This window comes from Nymphaea colorata, chromosome 12 (assembly GCF_008831285.2).
Source record: "Nymphaea colorata isolate Beijing-Zhang1983 chromosome 12, ASM883128v2, whole genome shotgun sequence".
Classification (NCBI taxonomy): Eukaryota; Viridiplantae; Streptophyta; class Magnoliopsida; order Nymphaeales; family Nymphaeaceae; genus Nymphaea; species Nymphaea colorata.
This window is the reverse complement of record NC_045149.1, coordinates 15,184,907-15,207,225: the sequence shown is the minus strand read 5'-3', so window position 1 is coordinate 15,207,225 and position 22,319 is coordinate 15,184,907. Positions and strand designations below refer to the sequence as shown.

Below are 22,319 nucleotides of genomic sequence, written 5' to 3'. Positions count from 1 at the left end.
GAAAGCCTTGCCTTATGATGTGGATGATGATCACCTTAATGAATGGCCTTTATCACCACCCGATGCCCTTCCTTCTAGAAACCTTTTAACCTTAGCTATGTGATTGTATTTGGTCTGGGTTGGTTGGGTCTTTTTTTCCGAATTTTTTTTTATCTTGCCTGCATTAAGTTAAGATCATGATGTCCATCCAAGTCCTGATGCAGTCCAGGACTCCAGAGGCAAGGAAAATTGGTATGTGTGGTGTGTGTGTGTGTGGGGGGGGGGGGGTTGGTGCGGGTGGGTTAGGGGGTGGTGGTGCCGTGGTGGGCTTCTGCTCAGCCGAAGTTAGGTTCACGTTGCAGTTGCTGTCAACTACTAAGTATCTTTCATCAATTTAATTTCTTTTTGGAGAAGAGTCTCGAGGTTGAGGATTTGCACTGGTTCTGCTAGGGGATTTGTATTAACAGAATCAAGCACAAGAAGGAACATATATGTGATTCAGCTAGTATGAGCTAACCATGAAAAAAGCTTGTATACTTATAATTAATTATCACAGAGTAGCATACTTATGTAGAGTGAAGAAGAATAGGAAGAGATGAGGACAGCAAAAAGGAAGGTCAAGGATAGAGGAAAGAAGGAAAAGAAGGAAGGAAGAAAGAAAGGAACAAAAGGAAGAAATGAAGAACAAGGAAAGAGAGGAAGTCTTTTAAGATTTATTTAACTTGTAGACTTTTTCAATGTTTCAAAAAATATGGAGGAAAAAAGATGTCAAGAAAAGAAATTTATTGAGAAATGAAACTTTGTTTTTTGGTGTTGTGGATTATAATGACCATTTAGTCGACGGTTTCCTTTTTTGGTTATAGCCTTATAGGCTGTTGCTGAGGTAGCGAACAGAAGATAGATGCACGCGCACAACTTTTTTTTTTTTTTTTTTTTGGCGACGTAAGTATTAGTATAATAGGCTGTTACTTTGCTTGATCAACCTGTTGAATAGATGCTGTTTTTAGATTTGGCCACCTCTGCTATTGGCTGCAGCAGTAAATGATCAACAAGTTAATATCTTTTACAAGTTTTACTTGAGTGTTCCTCTCCTTGTAGAAAAGGAAGTAAAAAAGAGTAGCCAATCCATTAGCAGCAATCACAGAGAATATATATCTGTGAAATCTGCCTTGTCATACATCCATCTTACTTCCTTCGGGATCACATCAAAATGATAAGTAATTCAAATCGAAGATGATATATTTTGATGCTCTTTTACTATTTTACTCATTTCATATGGTGCTTCTGTTTATTTTCCCTGTGCTGACATGTTCAGTTTATCTAGTTTGGTTTGTATGTGTGATAGTTCCTAGTTTGCTATCCTGTAGAATTTCTAAGCTCTGGTTCAATTGTCGGCAGAATGTAGATTTACTAAGAATGTGCAGGTTTATGATATAAAAAAGAAAGGGAAAGGAAAAGAAAGTAAAGGCTGTGCTGATTGAGTGTGTTCTTCGACATTCATGTTTTCATTTTTTTTCGTTTCAGGTTTGCAGTTTGAATGATCATCACGGCCAGCAGTGGAATGAAGGACCGCAGCATTCACATCCTTGGTGTTCTCATTGGCTGTTGAGGACTGAGGTGTAGCAGTGAAGGTGAGGATCTCAAGCCATCACCCGGTCGGGTTAAAACCAGATTCCACCCGTGCATGGATCTGCAAAGATTCAGGCTTCCGGTTTCCTTTCAGGATTCGATTAGCATATGGATCTGGGCATAGCTTATGTGTGTGTGTGTGCGTGCGTGTGTGTGTGAGAGAGGGAGGGAGAGAGAGAGAGAGAGAGTTCGTACGTCGTACCCAAAGTTGTGTATTGTTGCTTCATATGTTAAACTACAGCAATCTGTTTCTTCATGGCCTGAATTGTGGTTCTGTATTTCAAGGTTTTGGTGCCTGATGCATGGTTCTGCGATTGCATAGTTGTTCTCAAAACAAAGAGAATTAACTCGTACTCCCCAATCCTGTTAAAATTGCAATTTGAGGATATCAAGAGCAATAGATCTCTTCCAGCTTGTAGAATGCACGCCATTTTACGGCTTTAAATGTTCAAGAGGTCAGGTCTTCTGGACGCTGACCACGACCCAATCCGTTTTCCGGTTCTTTCTTGGTTCCTCTTAGATAATCTAAATCTTTGTCTTGCTGAACATTGTTGAAGTGGAGTTTTTAATTCAATGGCAATTTTATACCAAACCGGCCCAAAAAGCCACACTCTTACAAACAGGCCCCTGAATTGGAACCTCCCTTCACTATTCACAGCACACAAGGGAGGAGGCGAAGGAGCACTTGTAAGCCTCGTGTCGTTTGCCACGTAGGAGAGAGGGTGGCCCCACACACAACAACTTTGCAGAGCAACAGCTGTTTGCCACAAAGAAAGGTGAAGATTATCCCCCGTCGTTAAGGACGACGTGGATGCATATGAAAACGTCGATCTAGTTGACCGCTAGCTGGTCGGCGCACAGGAAGGAAAGGGGGGTCCCATCGGGGTTGGGAGCGAAGGAGTCTTGCCGTCCGGTGAAGTCCAGGCCGTTCTGGGCTGCTTGAACAGGGCTGGACATGGGGGAAGAAGCCGTGTCCTGCTGCTTGCGGCGTCGCTTCGGCGAATACGAAGACGATGAGGACGACGACGGCGATAATGAAGCCGACCTCTTCGCCGGCGACACGGGCTCCGTCTCCACCGTCAGCGACCCCACTTCCAGTGGGAAATTCAGCAGCGCCCTGCTCCCGCGCATCCTGTATGCCGCCCGGTCGTAGGCGAGAGCGGCTGCCTCCGCAGTGTCGTACGTGCCGAGCCAGACGCGCGCGCCGTTCTTCGCCGGATCTCGGATCTCAGCTGCGAATTTCCCCCACGGCCTCTGCCTCACTCCGCGATAGTGCTTCCTCTTTTCCGCAGCCGGATGCTGCTGAGGGGGTACCACTGCTGCCGCCACCACGGAATCGCCAGGAAACCGGGTCGGGATGTGGAATTCCTCCGCCGGCTCGGGCTTGACGGCCGAGACGGTCACCGCGGTGCCGTCAGTCGGCTGTGACGGCGCCCAGCCGGCAATGACGGCGTCACGGAGGACATGAAGGAGAACCACATCCTCGGAGTCATTCTCCTTAAGAGGAAGCTCGCCCCAGCCCTCCGTCAGGCAAGGGAATAGGGTGGACCCGAAGCTCGGGCAACGCTTGAAGGTTGGAGCAGCGAACAAGTGGCCAGGCGGGTCGGCGAAGGGGTAAACGTCGGGCTCGTCGAGAAGATGGTGCCGGATGGAGTCGAGCGCCCCCTGGTTTTCACTAACGCAGCCGTACATCATGTGCTCTCCGGTGGCCGGAAATTTCCCTTGTGGATAAGCGGCTAGTGAGTCCACGATTTTTGAAGAAAGGCTTCCGGCGAGAGAATGAAGAGGAGAGGGTGCGGTGGACGGAGGGAGAGTGGGTGGGGGAAGGGACTTATATAAGGGCAAGAAAATAAAGAGGAGGGACCCGATTTCCTTGAAGCTTCTGGCACCCGAGTGGAGGGTAAACCCACGTGCTTTTAATTATATTTCTTCTCTCTCTCTCTGTCACGACTGGTCGTCATTTTTGCTTACGCAACTTGGCGTTACGTCAGAGCCTGCCGCGTCAGGATAACGGCGGTGGGGGCCAACCGCCAACGCTGGAGGATGGTTCTCTGAAGAAGCTATCTAGTCGCTGTGTGGGGCCCATGCTACTCCTGTTTTCGCTTTACTCGCCAGGCGTCCTTATCTGGGGCCATATGATACGCGCCCACTACGTCTTCGTCTTTCGACTTCGAGGGTAAGGAAGTTCGGATTGGATCGTTTTAACAGTGTTACTGGTGGGTGGGTAGGAACTAGGAAGGAAGAGTATTTTACCGTGGAACTGTTGAAACGCCCTTCTCTAAATAACTATGTCGCGTATGGAGTAGAGAGTAGAAGCGTCAATTTCCTTGGTACATGGTTATGTTGGCATGTGGGATGGATGAAGTCTTTAATGAATGTCAGCCAGCACACTGGTTCTACCCCAATGACACAAAAAGAGCTGACGCCCATGCCACTCGAATTAGTAACCAGCAACCCACAACTACTAATTCAATAAATTTTGGGTGGTCGTTTGCTTTATTTAGGCGGTAAGAAAATTTGGATCCCGTGTCGTTGCCACCCAATAGATAGGCGTGTAAGAAAATTTGGCTAATATCGTATGCATCCATATGCTAGACTGGTATCGGCCCACGACACGGACATAGGATAGGAAGGGCGACAAAGACGTAAAAGAAGGCATTGATTGATTTTTCGGTGTCATGGGGCCGGGAAGGTGGTCAAATCAGGCTAGGGGAGACGCTGCGATGGCGTGATGGATCCGGAACTTCACAACCACCGTAATCGAGCTTTATGGTTCCACAAGGCGACGAAGAAGCCCTGGACCCTGGAGCCCTTCCTTTTCATTTTCAGGGTAAAAAATCACGACCAAGTTCATGAACTCCAAACGTCCCAATCAGTACGCATCTCGTTTGGCACGACAGCCTTCCCCACCGTTCAGTTGATGCCTTCTGCATTCTTACATTCCAGCCTGGTTCAGTCACACACTCATTTTCCTCTTCCCTTTTTTTAAAATTTTTTTACCGTAATTAATTTTTTTAAATACTTTGTTATTGAAGCTATATGTTGAGCCATGATGTGAGGCTTGTTTGGCAAGGGACACATCCATAGTTCCGTAGTTCCTGATCCGACCAAACTCACAAGCCCCCTATGACGCTGACCGGAGATCCAAATGAGTTGGATTCGGTTTGAATCACTAAGTCTCACTCAAGCCAAAATGCGCTCGGCAATTCCTGCCTTCAGATCTGTTCCCGGCCTGCACTTGGTTAACTGTTTTCTCCACTGAATCTCATTGACTGGGTTCAGATTTAGGTGAATAATGACATATGTGGGGATACATTATTTATCTTTTAACTTTTTCTCCAACCATTCATCTTCTTTTCCATTTTTATGAGAAATGGTCGCCCCGAGGACTCGACCTTCACATATTTAACTGTACCTGTTCATATTACAGCCAAAGCCACCCTACCAAGCTAACCCTTTTTGTGTCTGAGCTCAGGCGGGCTTATTTTGTGTAGGCCTAATAAGGATGTCTGTGATTTTCTGGGGAGCCTCTTAGTTTGGTGGGTTGCTGACGAACTGTCAATTTCTTTGGTAGTTTTTTTCTTCCAAAGGGATGCAGAAATATTCAAACTTTCTACGTTCAAACGGCAACATGATATGAAACGACGAACAATGGGGAGCTTTCTTATGTTATAAAAAACAGATCCGTCCGAAAGTCATGGTCAGATCTTGAAAATATTTCTATCATGCGCATCCTTGACCGCCGGAAAGTTTTAATGTATTTCCGCCGCAAAGGAAATTGCAGAAAGGTCAATAGAAGGGCTTCCGATTCCCCACCCTCCAAATGTTCCTGAGAACCCAAGCACATGTTTGGTTTCCCAAGGAACGGGAAAGATTTTCCCCATGCCACGTTTGTCTTGATTCCCTTTTCCAACAGTCTAAACAGTAAAGTTCGGTCCTCAACTTTGAAAAGAGCAGCCGTTTACGTCTTTCCTGCAGGTACCAGTAAGTGTTCTCCGATCCGACTTTTATAAGAACAGATGTCCATGGGAACCAATCCGTGATTTCATTTTCACCTGTACAGTAACACAAATCTATCCCACTGCACCAAACTTTTCAGGTCTATCATACTTGTTACTTCAATCAAGATGTAAATGTACCTTACTGTAAAATATGAGAAACAACAAGACCACATGAAAATAATGGTAAAAACGTGAAAGGATAATAATCAAAGTCCCAACTGTCGATTATTATGATGTGACCTTAGCTTGTGTGGGGCTATGGCAGAAGCTTGGACTGTTGCAGTGATCGATAGCCCGAGAGACCTTAGCAATGGAGACTGACGTATATCATAGTTACACTGGCGCTCCAGACACACTTATAAAGCATGCAGTACTTGGCACTTCCATATTAATGTTAGGGAACTCATCCATATAATGCTCCACCTTGCAAGCTTGGTGCACTGTCGTGTGCTTTAAAGTCAACAAAATAATTCCACTCTGACATGTCCATAGTCACGTCCTTTTGAAATAATAATATCATAATCTCCTATGCCACTATTTTTTTGGGCACATCGTTAGCATCATCTTCTATATATATATATATATATATATATATATATATATATATATATATATATATATATATATATATATATATATATATATATATATATATATATATGACATCCTTGTCAAAAAAATTGGACATGAACAAAAAAATTAACATCCCATTAAGAAATCACATTGGATTTGGATTAAAAAACGACATCCAATCAGATCAGATCTGCATGTAAATAAATATTCAAACAGATTTGGATTCAAATTAGATTTAGTTTTAAATAAATATGCTATATCTAACACTCTTAGAGTTCGAAAATCGGCTAGATTCAGAATCGGACATGAAAGTGAAAATCATATTTGGATCAGATTCTGATTGTAAAATCAGATATGGATTCAGATACGACCTTTCTTTGTTTGTATTTAAATCTGAATTCAAACGAGTAGATGGTTAAAGATATATCCAATTTAAATCTTGACATGACCTGAACATTTTGGTGGATGTACCAAATTCCACCAAGGTAATTTCTCATTCATTTAGAGTGTCCAAGGCAGTCCCACGGGCAGTTAACAGAGAATGAAGGTTTTCTACCGTCCGTTCTTCCTGTTTGATACTGAATGGCACATCTCTATCTAAATCTATGGAGTAAGTAGCGAATTGATCTCAAACGCTAAGTGCATGACAAAATGTGCTTAAGTGCATGACAAAATGTGCTGCACATGAATCACGTCACGGGCACGATTCTTTTGGCATCAACGTGAAAGCGATGACGCGGGGGAAATGGAATCTAGTGCATCAAACACATACGCTTGTCACCCAGTGAGTGAGTGATGATACATGTGTCACGGCCTGCAGATGCTACATGTGTTTTTGATGCAGTGCTGGTGAAATAATTACCAGAAAGCGAGGGAGATGATCTTTTGGTCTCTCTTTTCCAAACACTGGATGGAAATAATGTCTATAGATAACTTGGAAAGCGATCATTGTTTAGTCGCTTGACACAACAATTCTTCTAAAAGTTTGTAAAAGTCGGGCACTGTTCAAGAAGGGATACGTTTGTGGGAAAAGTATTTCCCAGTGAAGTGGGTGGGCATTTTTTTCCCTGAGAAAAATGGGTTTAGGCTCTGTGCCGACGAGGAGACTGACGAAAAGGGTGTTTTTGGAAATCTAAAAGTAAGGCGCTGTAGTACTTTTGGCAAAAGGAGGGGACAGTTTTTGTAATCTGTGGGGACAATGAGAATGTGTTTCCCCTTGTGACAGCTCGGTTCGAGCCTGAGTTTATTAAATTAAAAAATACATATTTTTAATATAATATATATGTATATAAACATAATAAAATATTATAATTATATATAAAAATTAATAAAATATATCTTTAAAAAAAAATTATCGAGCCGAACACGACTGAATCGGGCCTACCTGGGCCGGTCCGGTTCCCTTTTTTTTTTTTTTGAGTCCAATGAGTCAGGTGGGGTACTAGGTACCCAACGGGCACTCGACCGGATGCCCAGCCTTACATGAGACCGAAGCTCCTCTTCATTTACCTCACTCTCAAAGTTCAAGTTTGCTATTGGATTTGGTCGAAAAGCAGGATGGGTTTGGTATCTTGAAGTGGCTGAAACCCCTCACCCGGTCCTCCAGTCGGCGGCAAGATAAGACAACTTAGAGATCTGGGTATGAGACCGAAGCTCCTCTTCATTTACCTAACTCTCAAAGTTCAAGTTTGCTACTGGATCTGGTCGAAAAGTGGGATGGGTTTGGTATCTTGAAGTGGCTGAAACCCCTCACCCGGTCCTCCAGTCGGCAGTCGGCGGCAAGATAAGACAACTTAGAGATCTGGGTATGGAGCGGGATGAGTCCAAGTTTACTCTATGAGGATCTAATGTCAATTTGGGTCCCAATCTGAACAAGTTTTCTCCTTCTCCTTACTCATCATAGCTTATGCTAATGGTCAACTATACATACTTCGGCATTAATGCCTTGGTTTGCTGGCAACTGTGATCTAAGCCCCTCATAATCCTCGAAAAATGCCTCAATGGGGAGCAGAAACAGCTAGATCCAACTTGTTGCGTTCGCTATCCAAATCTAACTCCGAATTAAGTGCTAGAGATCGATTTGGAACTATATTGAAAACAAAACAAAACTTGGAGAGCAGATGTGGTCCGCGCCATATATCTACTGTGACTGTGACTCAGATCTGATCCAATTTGGAAGATAGATAAGATAGATAGACATGAAAACCCAATAATGCAACCAAGATGCGCATATAACTTGGATCTTCGAAGTTTGCTAATTAATTCGCCATCCGACTGGTCGCATCAAATGGCCATGCATCTCTTTGATAGATGATGGCATCAAATCGATCGTCACATGTACAAGAAAGCGATAGAAAATACATGAAGAAGTACTGCTAAACTTTTAATTTTGTAAGCTGCCTTCTCATTTCTAAGGCGTCAAATCGTTTGTAGTTCATAAAAAGTAAAAGGTAGCTCGTAACCGCCTCACTGCATCTATAGTTATAATTTCTTTGTGCTTTTGAATAAAAGTATCCGACGAGCTTTAGAATGATCTAAATTTTTTTTTGAATAACTGCCCTCGAATAAATTTTTTTTTGGCTCTGCTAGTGAGCATAAATATGTAAAATTCAATATGAAGATATATGTATATTAAAATCTTCGCCAATCAAGTGCGATTGAATTCACATTCAGCTCTGCCATTGCTTAATTAGATCGATTTAGAATCCTCAAATCCCTGTCGACTACAAAGTTTTGAAAAACCTGCAAATCAGCATTCGAATTGAAAATTTTTATTTCATTAATATTCGACGAGAAACTTAAAAAACTTCCAGTTGCAGAATTTGAAAAGCTCTGGTCAGTGAACATACACCTATGAAGGGAAGGGAGAGAAGGCTTTACGACAAAAATGCCAGCATTATATTATTTGTCTTTTCTACCTTTTCTACACAATTCCCTACATACTTATATAAGCAGAATGATAGAAATTCAACGTACCTAAACCATGCACTACGTGGCCGCATCTGCTCCTCTCAATAGAATAACAGATCGATAAAGTGTCGTCATAATCTTAGCTCCTTCCTCCCTCAGAAGATGACGATAATATAAAGAGAGATGGGGAGAGAGAGAAAAGGAGGTATGCAGATGAACATGGAGATTATGACCGTTACATATATTATTCATGGGAGATCTACTTTTGTTGGGAAGGATCGCCTCTCCTTCCCTGTCCCCATACGTTTTATTTTATTTATTGGCCATCAAGTGGTGCTCCTGCAAAGCTGAAGCCACCAACCATCCGTAGTTTTATATCGATGCCCGTCAGGGACGAGTATTAAAGTTGTTGTTGTTGTTCGGTTTCCAATAATGAGTATCGTGTAGATTTTTCTACCTTCTGTGGACTCGGACGTTGGAATTCCAAGTCAAACTCAATCTCAACTTCAACCGACTCCGACCCCCCTCCCTCATAATTCTTGCTTCTTCTTCTTCCTCCTCTTCTTTCTTTCTTTCATTGAGGGGACTTGGATTGGAGGTCGTCGCTGTGATGACGGAGACAACACACGCTACATGGGGTGCTGGTCGATCGATGACAGTCTAAGGTCGACAGAGCTGGATGCAAGTGCTCTGTGAAGTGAGATAGGTCTTCATTGACCTGCGTCTTTCTAGTGCATCACCAGTTAAGCCTTGAACAGATCGGCCTTTCGATGGTAGGTGGTTGCTCTCTAGTTCAGGTGGTATCCAGTACATAGTCATCTCCTCTTCTTAATGAAGCCCAACTGAAGAATATGTAATAGTCATCTCCTCTTCTTAATGAAGCCCAACTGAAGAATATGTAAAGACGAAACTTTAAGATTTTCGAATTTGAACTTACTCTATAGTTTCAAGAACTGTGAAATTGGACTCCGCATTGCGTTGGATATGTGCAATTTTCACATGGATCCGATAATTTGTTCTAAGAGAAATAGACTTCCATCCAATTGAAATTTCTTCAGTTTCAGATTGTATCCAGACTTTCTAGGGCCTCGCTACTACCAACAATTTCAGCAATCATGGATTTGTCTAATGCCCATAAGTCACAAAAGATTCTGTGAAAAGAGTTCTGAAATTTTATCCAGCAAAAGCTAAAAGACAGCAGGTCATTTGCCAGCTATAAAAAATCTCTCTGGTTTGGAATGATAAGAATCCGATAAGAAAGCAGCATTCAAATTCGGATCTTTCTAGTCAAATCCAGGATTTGAAATATGAATGGGACTCGGACTCCATGTGCAGTTGAGGTCACCGAACTCTGAAGCCAACTGCAATATCCCAAAAGGACCTCAGCAGATAACATGTAGACATCAGGTCTTATATATGTTTGTCAAATCTAAATTCCCACGGTTTCAAAGGTTCATGCCCAAGCTCGAGCCAGATCTGAACCATCTGATTAGGGTGGAGATCTAGAATGAATACCGGTAAGCCTTGCCGACATTGGATCTGAACTGGGTCTGCAACCTTGTCATCCCTAGTTACAAACCTTAGAATTTTTACTAATGGGACGAAACTATAGTTTCGAAATTTTGATAAAGGTCCAAATATAATTTGTTAAAAATTTTATATATATTAAATGATTTTTTAATTGTATATACTTAAAAAAAAAAAAAGATGAGGGGGCCCCTGCCCACCACCATTCACATATTGGGGATTTGGATGAAGTTATGTTCACATGCATGCATGCCGGCGAGAACAAATAAATGAATTAGGTGATGATTTCCAAGTTTCGTCAAGATCAGTGATATCATGTGGCTGACGTCTGTTCCTTAATTTTTTGACCAACGAAAGCGTAAGGGACCCTAATCCCTGCAGTCTTGCGTCGTATATCATCACAAACAGCGGCGCATAATTATTGATCAAGAAGGTCACCACCACAGGAGCTTTTCAAACTTCAATACATTAATACCCCAAAACAAAAATTTTAAAATTTTCAAAAGATATGACCGGCCGATATGGTTGCACATTAATGAGAATTTCAAACTTCCAACGCCACCGAACCGTGACTTTCAAAGCCGGCTAAGTGAAAACTCGATATATTCAAGAAACCGTGATTTTTTGTTTACATGGTTTGTAGGTTGTGGACAACGAATATCATTTGAATCTGTTTACTGTTCTAGAATAACAGTTTAAAACACAACTATTTAAACAGAAACTACAACATGGATCGAACCTGCTTGAAATAGAAATCTTACGAGCGCGTGTTTGTGCATGAACGAATGTGATTTTTGACCCCTTAGAAATAGCTAAAACTTCATACTGTTTGTCACCAAGATTTTTCTCTAATGGGGTGGAGACTTGAGGAACAAAAGCTCTTCTCTTTCCCCATGTCTCTAAGGGGTGTTTGAATAAGTTTTTATGAATCTGTGTATTAAAAGTCACTGTTTCATGAATCTGCCCTCATTGAACATTAGACACTTGCAGAGTATTTCTTCCTCCAAACACCAAACACCCTTTGTTAAGATGAACTATGATTGATCATGAATACGTGACACAATCTAAATGAGATTAATTACAACCACGTTGCATTATGTGTGCATCTAAAAACATGCTGCCCGTTCCTTTCTTTTTCACTTGGATGGAGCAGGAAGTAGTTTAGTTCATCCTCCAAGTAAGGAAGAGTCTCTTGTTGGTGGACCGTGTGGACAGCTTCACAAAAAAGCCGTAAAGGAGAAAAGTCCGTACTTGGTGAATGCTCCTTCCTTTTTTTCCTGGCCACTTTTCCGGTAAATGCTAACCATATAAATGGAAGAAGAAAAATTTTGTTAATTAATGTTAGATGACTGAAACGCCTCTTTCAATCGTTCATGTGGAAAAGAACAACAGCCAACGGCTAAGATTATTAATTATTATGATCAACCTCCCTTCTCTCTCTCTCTCTCTCTCTATATATATATATATATATATATATATATATATATATATTCTCAATTAATTATGGAGCAGATGATGGAGCTCCTAGATCTTTGAAATAAGCATGTACACTCTGAAGCATCAATATGACGGCCAGATGCATCAAGAAAACATTAGAGGTAAACAATTGATTGGCCGGAGACTCCATCCATCTGGGCGCGCGACCACGACGGTCCTAAATGAAATCTTCTCCACAACTCCCTGTCTTCCTTGTCGCCGCAGCCGTTTTTTTGGATATCCGCAGCTTTTGGTGAGCTAAGGTTCTGGAATTCCGGCCGGACGAAATACACGGTTGGACGGGAACTGCACTTATTGTTCTGACTTGCATCAGAGCTCTCCAGACGGAGTACATAACAAGGAGATCGAAGTATACATAATATGACCATTTTTTCAGTTTAATTCATTGCTTTGTTCTTGAAAACTCTAGTTGGCTGTTGCCTGTGAAGGAATGACAAACTGTATAAGAACCACTGAGCGAACCACCGATTGCTGATGAATTTGGAGATTGGTAAACTTTGTTGCTTCATCTGATTCTAATGTCTTCTCAGTAGTGTCTGAGATCAGAAGAACTTATAGTACCGATTTAAAAAATTTGAAAAATAACAACTTACGGCCAATGATTCTTAGTTTAATTTTGTGAAGTTTGGATCCCTACATTCTCTCCGTCAACAAATCCATGATGGATCAAATCCTCATATTTAAAATCTACTAATTGGCACTTGAGCAATTCTTGCTGTTACTTCGGACAATCTATTCTCTTGTCATCAAACTGAGCCCGCTTCCATTAATACACCAAGATTTTCGTCTCAAATTCAAAATGGTATCTTCTACCATGCCTCTTCAAACTCTACAAGTTGGTGATGGTGTTATTACTTTTTGGACGCAATAGTTTTCATTGCTATCTTATAATTCATTCTAGATCTATAGAAGCAATAAATTAAAAAAAAAAATCAAATAATGCCTCTATATAATAAAAGGACTGGTGATCGGTTAGCTCCTTTTTTGGTCCTGCATTAATTATTTAAACTTATTATTGAAAGGCCACTGCATGTTTACTGCGTAACGTAACTTGAAGCTTTTCTCAAACCGTTCAATATGAAAAAAATTCTGGTAACGGTCGATATTGCAGCAAATTCCAGCGCAGGAACCATAATGAAAATAACATATATTTAATTTGAAGTTAAAAGAATGTCTTAACATTACTTCGTTTTACTCCAAGTATTGCATCTCCGGTTGACACAACTTGGTATGCCATCTACATGTAAATATACAAGAAATATATATGAAGCATGCTTTATACATAGTGAAAAAGCTTAATTAAGCAAGCGACGCAGTCAAAACACCATCTACATGTAAATATACAAGAAATATATATGAAGCATGCTTTATACATAGTGAAAAAGCTTAATTAAGCAAGCGACGCAGTCAAAACACGAATGAGATCATGCTTCGAATTAATAATTCCAAGGGTGTACCTCTTCAACATCTGATCCGACAATATTATATTAGCTAAGCCTTTTCCTAACGAACATCGTGTTTGCTTGCTTGCATCATGGATCCGGTCAGGTCGAATGGTGGGTCAGCTGAGCCCTGACTCCAACGAGTCAATGTGGCTCAGTTATGTCCACCAAGTTCTTACCCAACAACCAGAAACAGCCTGCCATTAGTGTTTCAAGACATTGTCAAGTGCTTAAATTAATGTCTTTCAGAAAAAAGGAAACGGTCTTCCTTAATTTCTTTACACAATAAGTTAAAACTTGATGCTTTTGTAGGATGACCTCCTTTAGGTGCATTTAATGTAGGAGCAGAGTCAAAAAAATTTCATGAAAGGAGAAGAATTAAAGTTTTTAAAATTTTGACATGAGCAACATTTTTCAAAACTTTTATATATATATGAAAAGTAAAATTTTTTAAAATCTACATGTAAATTTTTTATTATTTTGTTTTGAAGGGAAACCAAAGCCGTTGCCGGCCCTATCCTTCCAGCTCCCTACCCAAAAAGATAATGGCAGAGAGATGTAGGGAGAGAAGATGGTGGGGTATGAACATTTATTATTGAGATTGGTGATGAACTTTTCAGTGTCAGGTCAGTGCTAAATAAATATATTATTCATGAGAGACATACTTTTTCTGCTGGTTTCCTGTAAAGGAAGGGCCGTCTCTCCTTCCCTTCCCTGTCCCCATTTCTTATCTGTATTATTGCCCATCACGTGGTCCTTCTGCTTACAACTTGGCCTGTGGGAAGAAGCCACCAACCGCTTTCGATATTGTGCAATCTATTTATAACTTTATATAATCGATGCCCGCAAATTTGAGACTGAAAAAATGATACGTGTTAAGAGCGTTGTTCGGTTTCCAATGGAGATTTTTCCGTCGTCAAGTCTCCAGAAATTTTCTCTGGACTGGGACGACGATTCTGCTTCACCTTTGGCTTGAACTAATCAGCTGGAATTCCAAGTCAACTAAATTTCAACTCACTCCCCCCTCCGTCTTCTTCTTCTTCTTCTTCTTCTTCTTCTTCTTCTTCTTCCTTGAAGAGGCTCGGAGGTCGCCGCTAAGATGACTGCGACAACACATGTCACATGTGATGTTGGTCGATCGATGACAGCATAAGGTCGAGAGAGCTGGACGAATCCAGTGCTCGCGAGTGAGATGAGAGATCTTCATTGGCCGTGATATGATTTTGAGTGCAGGGCTGGAGATAGCGTTGAAATTAATTTCACGCTATGGAGTGAGCGACAAAGTCTCTCGACCTGCGTGCAATTTATTGGAATGAGAAACAAATTCATGAACTCTTTATCATAGACATAAGACAAAGATAGATAGCCTGTTAATTAAATAATGACACGCTAACATGTTGAAATAATTGCAATAAGATGTAGGATATAATGGAGAGCATGCTGTTGAACATGTCTACGATTACGTCACAAGGGCGGGAAAAGAAGGGACATAGCCAAATTATGCAACTCTTAAGGAGGAATAAAGCAGATTACATGTCAGATTCTTCAAGCCCAAGTTAGAACCCGGATCTGATTAGGGGGGAGATCTGGTAAACCTACATTGGATCTGAACTGGGTCTTTCCATCCCTGATATATATATATACATACACACACAAGCATGGATTCCTTCGGCCTGCCCTCACACACATACAACCTGATGCATCCGGAGCAATTGAATTGCATGCACTACAGAGCGAAATTTCCCACGGAATTATATATATATATATATATATATATATATATATTGAATGAAGTTCTGTTCACATGGCAGATATGCCAAGCAAAATATAAGAGAGGCAGCTGATGGTTTCGGTAGGGATTAATTTTTGGATCGTCCATATTTATTCCTCAAGAAAAGTGATATCACGTGATTGACGTCATGAAGGTGTAGTCACAAAGGACGGCGCATATTCTTATGACGACTGCATGAGGTTTTCAAACCTCACTACATTATTATCCACACTCAAAATTTTCAAAGAATTATTATCACGTAGCTCTGAAAGTAATTCACCATAGGAATCAAGACTTTCTCTTTTTCCTTTTAACTTGCATAAGAAGTTGATGACGATGTCACTCAACCAACATCTGACCATCTACCAGCCGCTAACCCAAATCCCTCGAAGCATGAACGAGATCAGTGCTTATTCGTCGAGATTCAACAACGAATTAAGATGATCTATGATTGATCATGAGTCTGCAATGCGATACAAGCTGAACGACTCTAATTACAGCTACCTTGCATCATGTTAGCATCTAAATACATGCTGCCCTTTCTTTTCTGTTTGACTTGGATGGAGAAGGAATCAATTTAGTTCCTTTTCCACATACTCTTGTTGGTCGCCCGTGAAGGAGAAATTCCGTAGTTGATGAATGCCCCCTTTTATTTTCCTCCTGCCCGTTTTTCTGTCAAAAATTCTAACCATATAAATAGAATATTAAAAATATATGTCGTCCACCGTTAGGTAGTCCGAATCTCGAATATTCAACAACCCATTCATTATTCCAATCATCTTTCGTTTTTGCCTGTGATCTCAGAAAGAGACCCTCATTATTCTGAATTGCCCTTCGAAGACTTAGATTTTCCAGTAGTTAATCGCCCCATATTTTGGTTTCAGGTCTTAAATGACGAAATCTAATTTCTTTGCTTTTTTAAATGCCCCCAAGATCTTCGGATTATGATGCGATTGAGCAGCATGATTTGACATACAGCCAACCGCCTTGATTATTTATATGTGAATGTACAAAAAATTATCGAGTCCAAGTTTCTAGATGAAGCGAATATAATAATGTAAGCAATAGGAAACCGAATACAAGTTGGACAAATTAATTTAATGACCAAGAAAACATCTAATCTAAGGTGACAAGATCTATTTCCCGTTATTTGCTTCGACATTTTTGGATTGCCTTACACCCTCGTTATATCGACAGCATGTCATAAATCTGAGTTTCACTTTTTCATGTTCTGGAGGAAGTATTAATTTGGAGAAAACTATACTATTCCCTGTTTGAAGAGATGAAGCGTAATTCTTTACCCCCGAAGCCAAGAACGTCCGGCGAACCAAACACTCTCTTACTACGTTCTTGGACACCATAAAATCCTTTCCTTTAGCAATAATGTGCCCGTGTATTCCCTAGCTAGCTGTATCGAGGCGGACACATGGACAGTGTTGTCTTTTGCAGGATGGAGAAGTACTGGACGTCTCTGTTTTTCTGAGATTCATAATTAACGGGGGCTAGAAGTCGTGGATATGTTTGTCCATGGACAGCCTGGGTCCACTTGCCTCTATTACAACTAAAAGTGGCCGACCTTGAAGCTGTATACGTTGCGTGTTGCCGACTCGTGAAGTCGGTAACCGATCGGCCACTGAAACTTACCTTCTTCTTTTATCCGACGATTTAAGTTTTCCCCACTCTTCATCTCTTTGTATTGTATTATACAATGAACCGGAAAAGTTTGAAAGGGCGATGATTCAAGACAACGATGGCATGTGTTGCTGTCGAGAAAATTACGATCCTGGTTTCTCTTTTCTCCGGCGAGAGCAACTGGTTCTTAAAAGGGCCTTTTGTTTGCAACTCGTTGGATATTTTTCCCCGAAAGAAGTTGTCTCTCGAGAAGGCCGTGTGGCAGTGGCGGAGCCAGCGTGAGGCAGGTGTGGGCGCCTGCCCACGCCTGCTCAAGAAAACTCCATGTGAAATGGAGTCTCAACCCAGCTTCACGCCTGTGTTGCCCACGCCAATATTTGCTTTATTTTTAAAATAACAGAAAATTTTTTCACAAACTATGTACTAGTGCCCCATAACCCAAAATTTCTGGCTCCGCCACTGCCGTGTGGAAGCAATCCGATCCGATCCGCAGCCTTGCAATTATTGTCGCTCCTTCGCTTTTTTGTACTTTTTTTTTTTCTTTTCTTTCTGGGGCTCTCCAAAGAGAGAGGGAGTTCCAGGAAGGTGGACCAGTTTTGTTTGGGTTACGAAAAAGGGAAAGGACGAAGCTTCTCCTCCGCCTTCCACTCTTCCCTTATCACATCTCCACCACCTCCGCCTTCCACTCTTCCCTTATCACATCTCCACCACCTCCGCCTTCTCCCTCACTATTTATTCCCCTCCATCCCTCACTCTCTTCCTCAGTCCCTCGACTCTCTGCATCCTATTTCCGCTCCTTCACTTTCCGTCATCATCCTCCCCCTTCGTCCACACGATGGAAGTTGTTTCGGACTCCGATCGTCTCGTTCTCGAGAATATCAGCAACCACCTGCTCGGCAATTCTTCCCTTTGCCTTCCGATTCTTGTTGACCACCTCTTCTCTGGTCGCTGCGATTCGGAGGAAACACAAACCGGTTCTGAGTTTGACATCGATGATTTTTGTGCGAGTTCACCGATTTTGATGGCTCTAGTTTGGGACCTCAATTTAGCGACACCAAATCGGAGGCCTCCTCTTGCAGCTCCATTGGAACGACATCGAAGCCGACACTCGTCGAGCCCAAAGCCGAAGTCTTCGATGTCGATCTTGCATATTCTAGCTTCGACTCGCCTATCAGCGACCTGAAGGTCGTTCCCTTTCCTTCGTCCAACATCCATAACGTCGGTGTTACTCCTTCTCCTCCACGCTCTATTGCCGGAACCAAGCGCCGCCGGCCTCCACCGCTGAGCTTAACCGGAGCCTCTACGGCTCCCGCCCTTGTCGGAAACAGTACGAACGTCGGAGTAAAGGAGCCGACGAGGCACTACCGGGGAGTGAGACGCCGGCCATGGGGAAAGTTTGCTGCGGAGATCCGGGATCCGGCGAAGCAAGGTGCTAGGGTTTGGTTGGGGACTTTCGACACCGCAGAAGAGGCGGCTCGCGCCTATGACCGAGCGGCCTATCAGATGAGAGGGAGCAAGGCCATTCTCAACTTCCCGCTAGAAGCCGGAAGCTACGTGGCACCGAGCGAAGACCACACGGCCAGCCGGAAGCGGAAGAGTCACGAGAACGAAGGCCGAGAGGTTGCAGAGCCCATGGCAACGAAGAGGGAGAGACGCGAACCAATAATCAACGACGACTCAAAGGCCGCCGCCGTCCAGGAGAGCGGGCCACTGACACCGTCCATCTGGCCGAGCACGACGGACCTAAACGGAATCTTCTCCATCCCTCCCCTGTCTCCCTTGTCGCCCCACCCGCTATTTGGATATCCTCAGCTTCTGGTGAGCTAAGGTCCTGAAATTCCGCCCCGATCGACGAAATCCACAGTTTGACCGGAACTAAACTTGTTGTTCATGACATGCACTGCAACTCTGTGCATGGAATGAGTACATGACAAGGAGATCGAAGTGTACAGAATATGACCATTTTTTCACTTTAATTCATTGCTTTGTTCTTGAAAACTCTTGAATGACAAACTGTATAAGAACCACCGATTGCTGAGAAAATTTGAGATTGATCAAGAACTTTATATTGCATCTGACAACTTCCCTTCAGTAGTATCTTAGATTAGAGCAGCCTATAATACCGATATGAACAACTTATGGTCTATGAATCTTGGGCTAAAGTAATAATGCCTCTAAAATGATAGGAGGACTAATCGGTTAGCTACTTTTTCACCCTAAAGTTAACTACAAACTGCTAAACATCTATTGTTTAACATAGCTTGAAGCTTTTCTGAAATGCTTTAGTTTGAAAGAAATGTATTCCCGCTGTATAGTAACAGGAAACATAATGGAAATAACAAATATTCTCGTTGAGGACGGAAACTTTGATCACCGGAAAGGCCCTGGAAGGAAACACCAGAAAACAGGAGCTCAGTCCGCCTGACTCACTCAGAGCTAAGGTTGAAGACTTCCAAGCTAAAAGAAAGAGTCTCGAGTGGCTCCAAGTGTAATCCAAAGGTTGCATCTGCCTTTCAGATATCTACATATAATTTGGTAGGCCAACTACACATAGGAAATATATGATGAAGCATGCTTTATATATATAATGGAAAGGCTTAAGCAAGTGTTGCAGTCAAAACACGAAAATGAACATGGTTCGAATTAATAATTAGAACAGTGTACCTTTTCTTTCTTAATTATGTCTACTTTAACTATTAAAGTCCACAAGCGCTCCAAGGCAGAGTTAGGATTTTTTTAGGGTCAAGCCAAGACGATTCGCAGGCCGTGCTAGGGTCGGCCAAGAGAAGCGATGAGGAGCGACCGGTCGGGCCAAACTAAAAAAATTTGATTTTTTCAATATAAAAAAAAATTCCTGCGCTCACTAGCCCGAGCGGCCCCCCCTCCCTCCGCCCCCTGACTGTATCGAATCCAATTCCAAGTCAACCTCTAACGAGCGGCCCCCCCTCCTGTATCGAATCCAATTCCAAGTCAACCTCTAACGAGCTGCTCTGGATTCGTTCAATTTGAAAAAAAAAAAAAAAAGAACCAAGTTGAATTCCTTTTGGGAGAAGGAAAATTAGGTTGTCATGCACTTAATATTATGTTACTTGAACAAATTTTTCTTCAAACAATAAAATGATGTTATTCATGTATACAACAATGAACATAATTAGACCAAGTTTGTTGGAATATAAGCATTGTTTAGAAATTTGATTATATATATACATTTATATTTTTGTTGATTTTTTGGTTGTGTCTTGGACCAATTTTAATAATAATGAGAAAAAGTTTTAAGTGTCTTGTGAAATGAAGAAGTAGACGCTCGTGTTGCTGGCGAGTAGGAACCGGATCTAAGTCGATCCGAGGAGTTCGGGTAGACCTCGGTCTTCTCTGACCTTTTTGCGACGGCAGAAACGGCTTCGTAGAAGGGAACGCCTACTTGTCCACATCCGGATAAGCAAGGGGAAGGGGAAGGGGAAGGGCGGAGGTACGGTGGAGGAAGCTTCCCTCTTTCGGCGCAGCACCACCACCTATTTATGGCTCCTCCGCGACCTTCCACTCTTCATCACTCCTCCTCCTCCTCTTCTCCACACTCCTCCCTCCTCACTCTTCTGATCAGTCCAAAAAATTCCGTCCTTTCTCTGCTATTCGATCGCCGAAATCCCCACTGATCAATGGAAGGCTTTTCTGATTCCGATCGTCTCCTTCTCGAGAGGATCAGTCGTCACCTGCTCGGCGACTCTTCGCCTTGCGTCTCGTTTCCTGCCGACGACCTGTTGGATTCCCGTCCAAGAGAGAGTGTAGTGGTCGGAGGCTTTTGTGGTTTTCCGGTACAAACTAGTGGTTTTGAGAAGATGACCGACGCCCCCGGCGTTTCGGAGTTTGATATTGACGACCTTTTGGGTGAATTCGGTGATTTTGATGGCTCCTGCTCCGGTACGTCGGAATTTAGTGATGCGAACATCGACAAATCCGACGCCTGCTCTGCGGAAATCCTCGAGCCGAAAGTGGAGATCTTCGACGTGTCTTTCAGCGCCGGCTGTTTCGGTGAGAGCCATGGCTTCCACTCGCCGGTCTCCGAGCAAAAGATCGTCCTCCCGAGCGCTGCTCCTCCGGCCACCGTTGGAGTCAAATGCCGCCGACCTCCGTCGCTGAACTTCTCCCAACCACGACCGGCACCCGAGCTGTCGGGGAACCGTGTGGACGTTGAGGAGCCGAGTAGGCGCTACCGAGGAGTGAGGCGCAGGCCATGGGGGAAGTTCGCCGCGGAGATCCGGGATCCGGCGAGGCAGGGCGCTAGGGTTTGGCTGGGAACTTTCGACACCGCGGCCGAAGCTGCCCGGGCCTACGACCGGGCTGCGTTCGAGATGAGGGGGAGGAAGGCCATTCTCAACTTCCCGCTCGAGGCCGGCGTTGGCATGGTGTGCGGGATCGACGGGGCTGGAACGAAGAGGAAGGAAGACAAGAATGACAGTAGAGAGGCAGAGCTCCCGGCGACGAAGAAGGGGAGGCACGACGTGCCGGAGAGCTACGAACTAAAGGCTGTTGTCCACGACGCCGCGCCACTGACGCCGTCCATTTGGTCGAGCCTGACGGATGTGAAGGGGATCTTCTCCATCCCTCCCTTGTCACCGTTGTCGCCGCACCCGTTCTTGGGACATCCCCAGCTTCTGGTCGTCTAACTTACAAACTCCCGCAGGACATGTTCGACTGGGAAAAATTTTCCATCATTGTCTCCCAACAACTTCAGAATGATCAAAATGGCGCTGCCACTCATGATCAGCACCAACAGTTCCCCAATTGGAGCACATGAAACTGTTAGTTTGTAAAAACGAAATGTACATATAACAATTCTTTCCAATTGAATTAATGAATCGGTTTCTTCTCAACATGTGTCAATTAAGGGCCATAATCTAGTTCTTGCTGCAGCTGGAAAATCTTGTCATTAGTTTGATTCTCATAGATGCCATTTCTTTTAAAAATGCAAATGATGTTGAAGCAGAACGGGAGAAAAAGAAGCTCAGAGTTAAGGATTGGAGGCGAAATGTTCAGATTGCGTTCTTTTACCAATTGTTTAGGTGCGATGTGAACCATGGAAAGGGAAGGAAGAAGCTGGCCGCAATCGGTTCTCAGTTTGCAGGGCCGTCGGATGGTGATGCTCTGGGGACATTTACATATGGTTTGAAGGTCTCAAGAGTCAAGATAAGGATGCCTTTTGGGGAAAAAGATTTACTCATTGTATTCTTCACTTGTTGGTCTGACATTCTCCCTTCTACGGATACGGATGGAAGCGGCAAGGCAAGGACTGTTTCTTACTTTCTTTTGCAATAGCAACCCACTTTTGACGTGTTTGGACTATGCCCCTGAAAAAAATCG

The 22,319-nt window shown here is 43.0% G+C and overlaps 3 protein-coding genes across 3 annotated transcripts; 2 read left to right on the top strand and 1 right to left on the bottom strand.

Moving 5' to 3' along the window:
- Positions 1-2,140: 2,140 nt before the first annotated feature.
- LOC116266335 (ethylene-responsive transcription factor 2-like) lies at positions 2,141-3,430 on the bottom strand. The gene has a single exon (XM_031647501.2). It carries the CDS (start codon positions 3,301-3,303, stop codon positions 2,440-2,442), a length of 864 nt encoding a protein of 287 aa, XP_031503361.1. The 5' UTR covers positions 3,304-3,430; the 3' UTR covers positions 2,141-2,439.
- Positions 3,431-17,960: 14,530 nt separating this feature from the next.
- Positions 17,961-19,034, top strand: LOC116265270 (ethylene-responsive transcription factor ERF105-like; the record flags this gene model as incomplete). Its single annotated transcript, XM_031645824.2, has 1 exon — positions 17,961-19,034. A coding segment is annotated over one exon (828 nt), but the record flags the coding sequence as incomplete, so codon positions are not given.
- A 1,396-nt stretch (positions 19,035-20,430) lies between these two features.
- LOC116265825 (ethylene-responsive transcription factor ERF104-like) lies at positions 20,431-21,832 on the top strand. Its single transcript, XM_031646771.2, has one exon. It carries the CDS (start codon positions 20,618-20,620, stop codon positions 21,623-21,625), a length of 1,008 nt encoding a protein of 335 aa, XP_031502631.1. The 5' UTR covers positions 20,431-20,617; the 3' UTR covers positions 21,626-21,832.
- The last annotated feature ends 487 nt before the right edge of the window (positions 21,833-22,319 follow it).

Bases quoted from the DNA above. Each gene is read 5' to 3' on its own strand.
- LOC116266335 (XM_031647501.2), bottom strand. From the start codon at position 3,303: ATGATGTACGGCTGCGTTAGTGAAAACCAGGGGGCGCTCGACTCCATC.
- LOC116265825 (XM_031646771.2), top strand. From the start codon at position 20,618: ATGGAAGGCTTTTCTGATTCCGATCGTCTCCTTCTCGAGAGGATCAGT.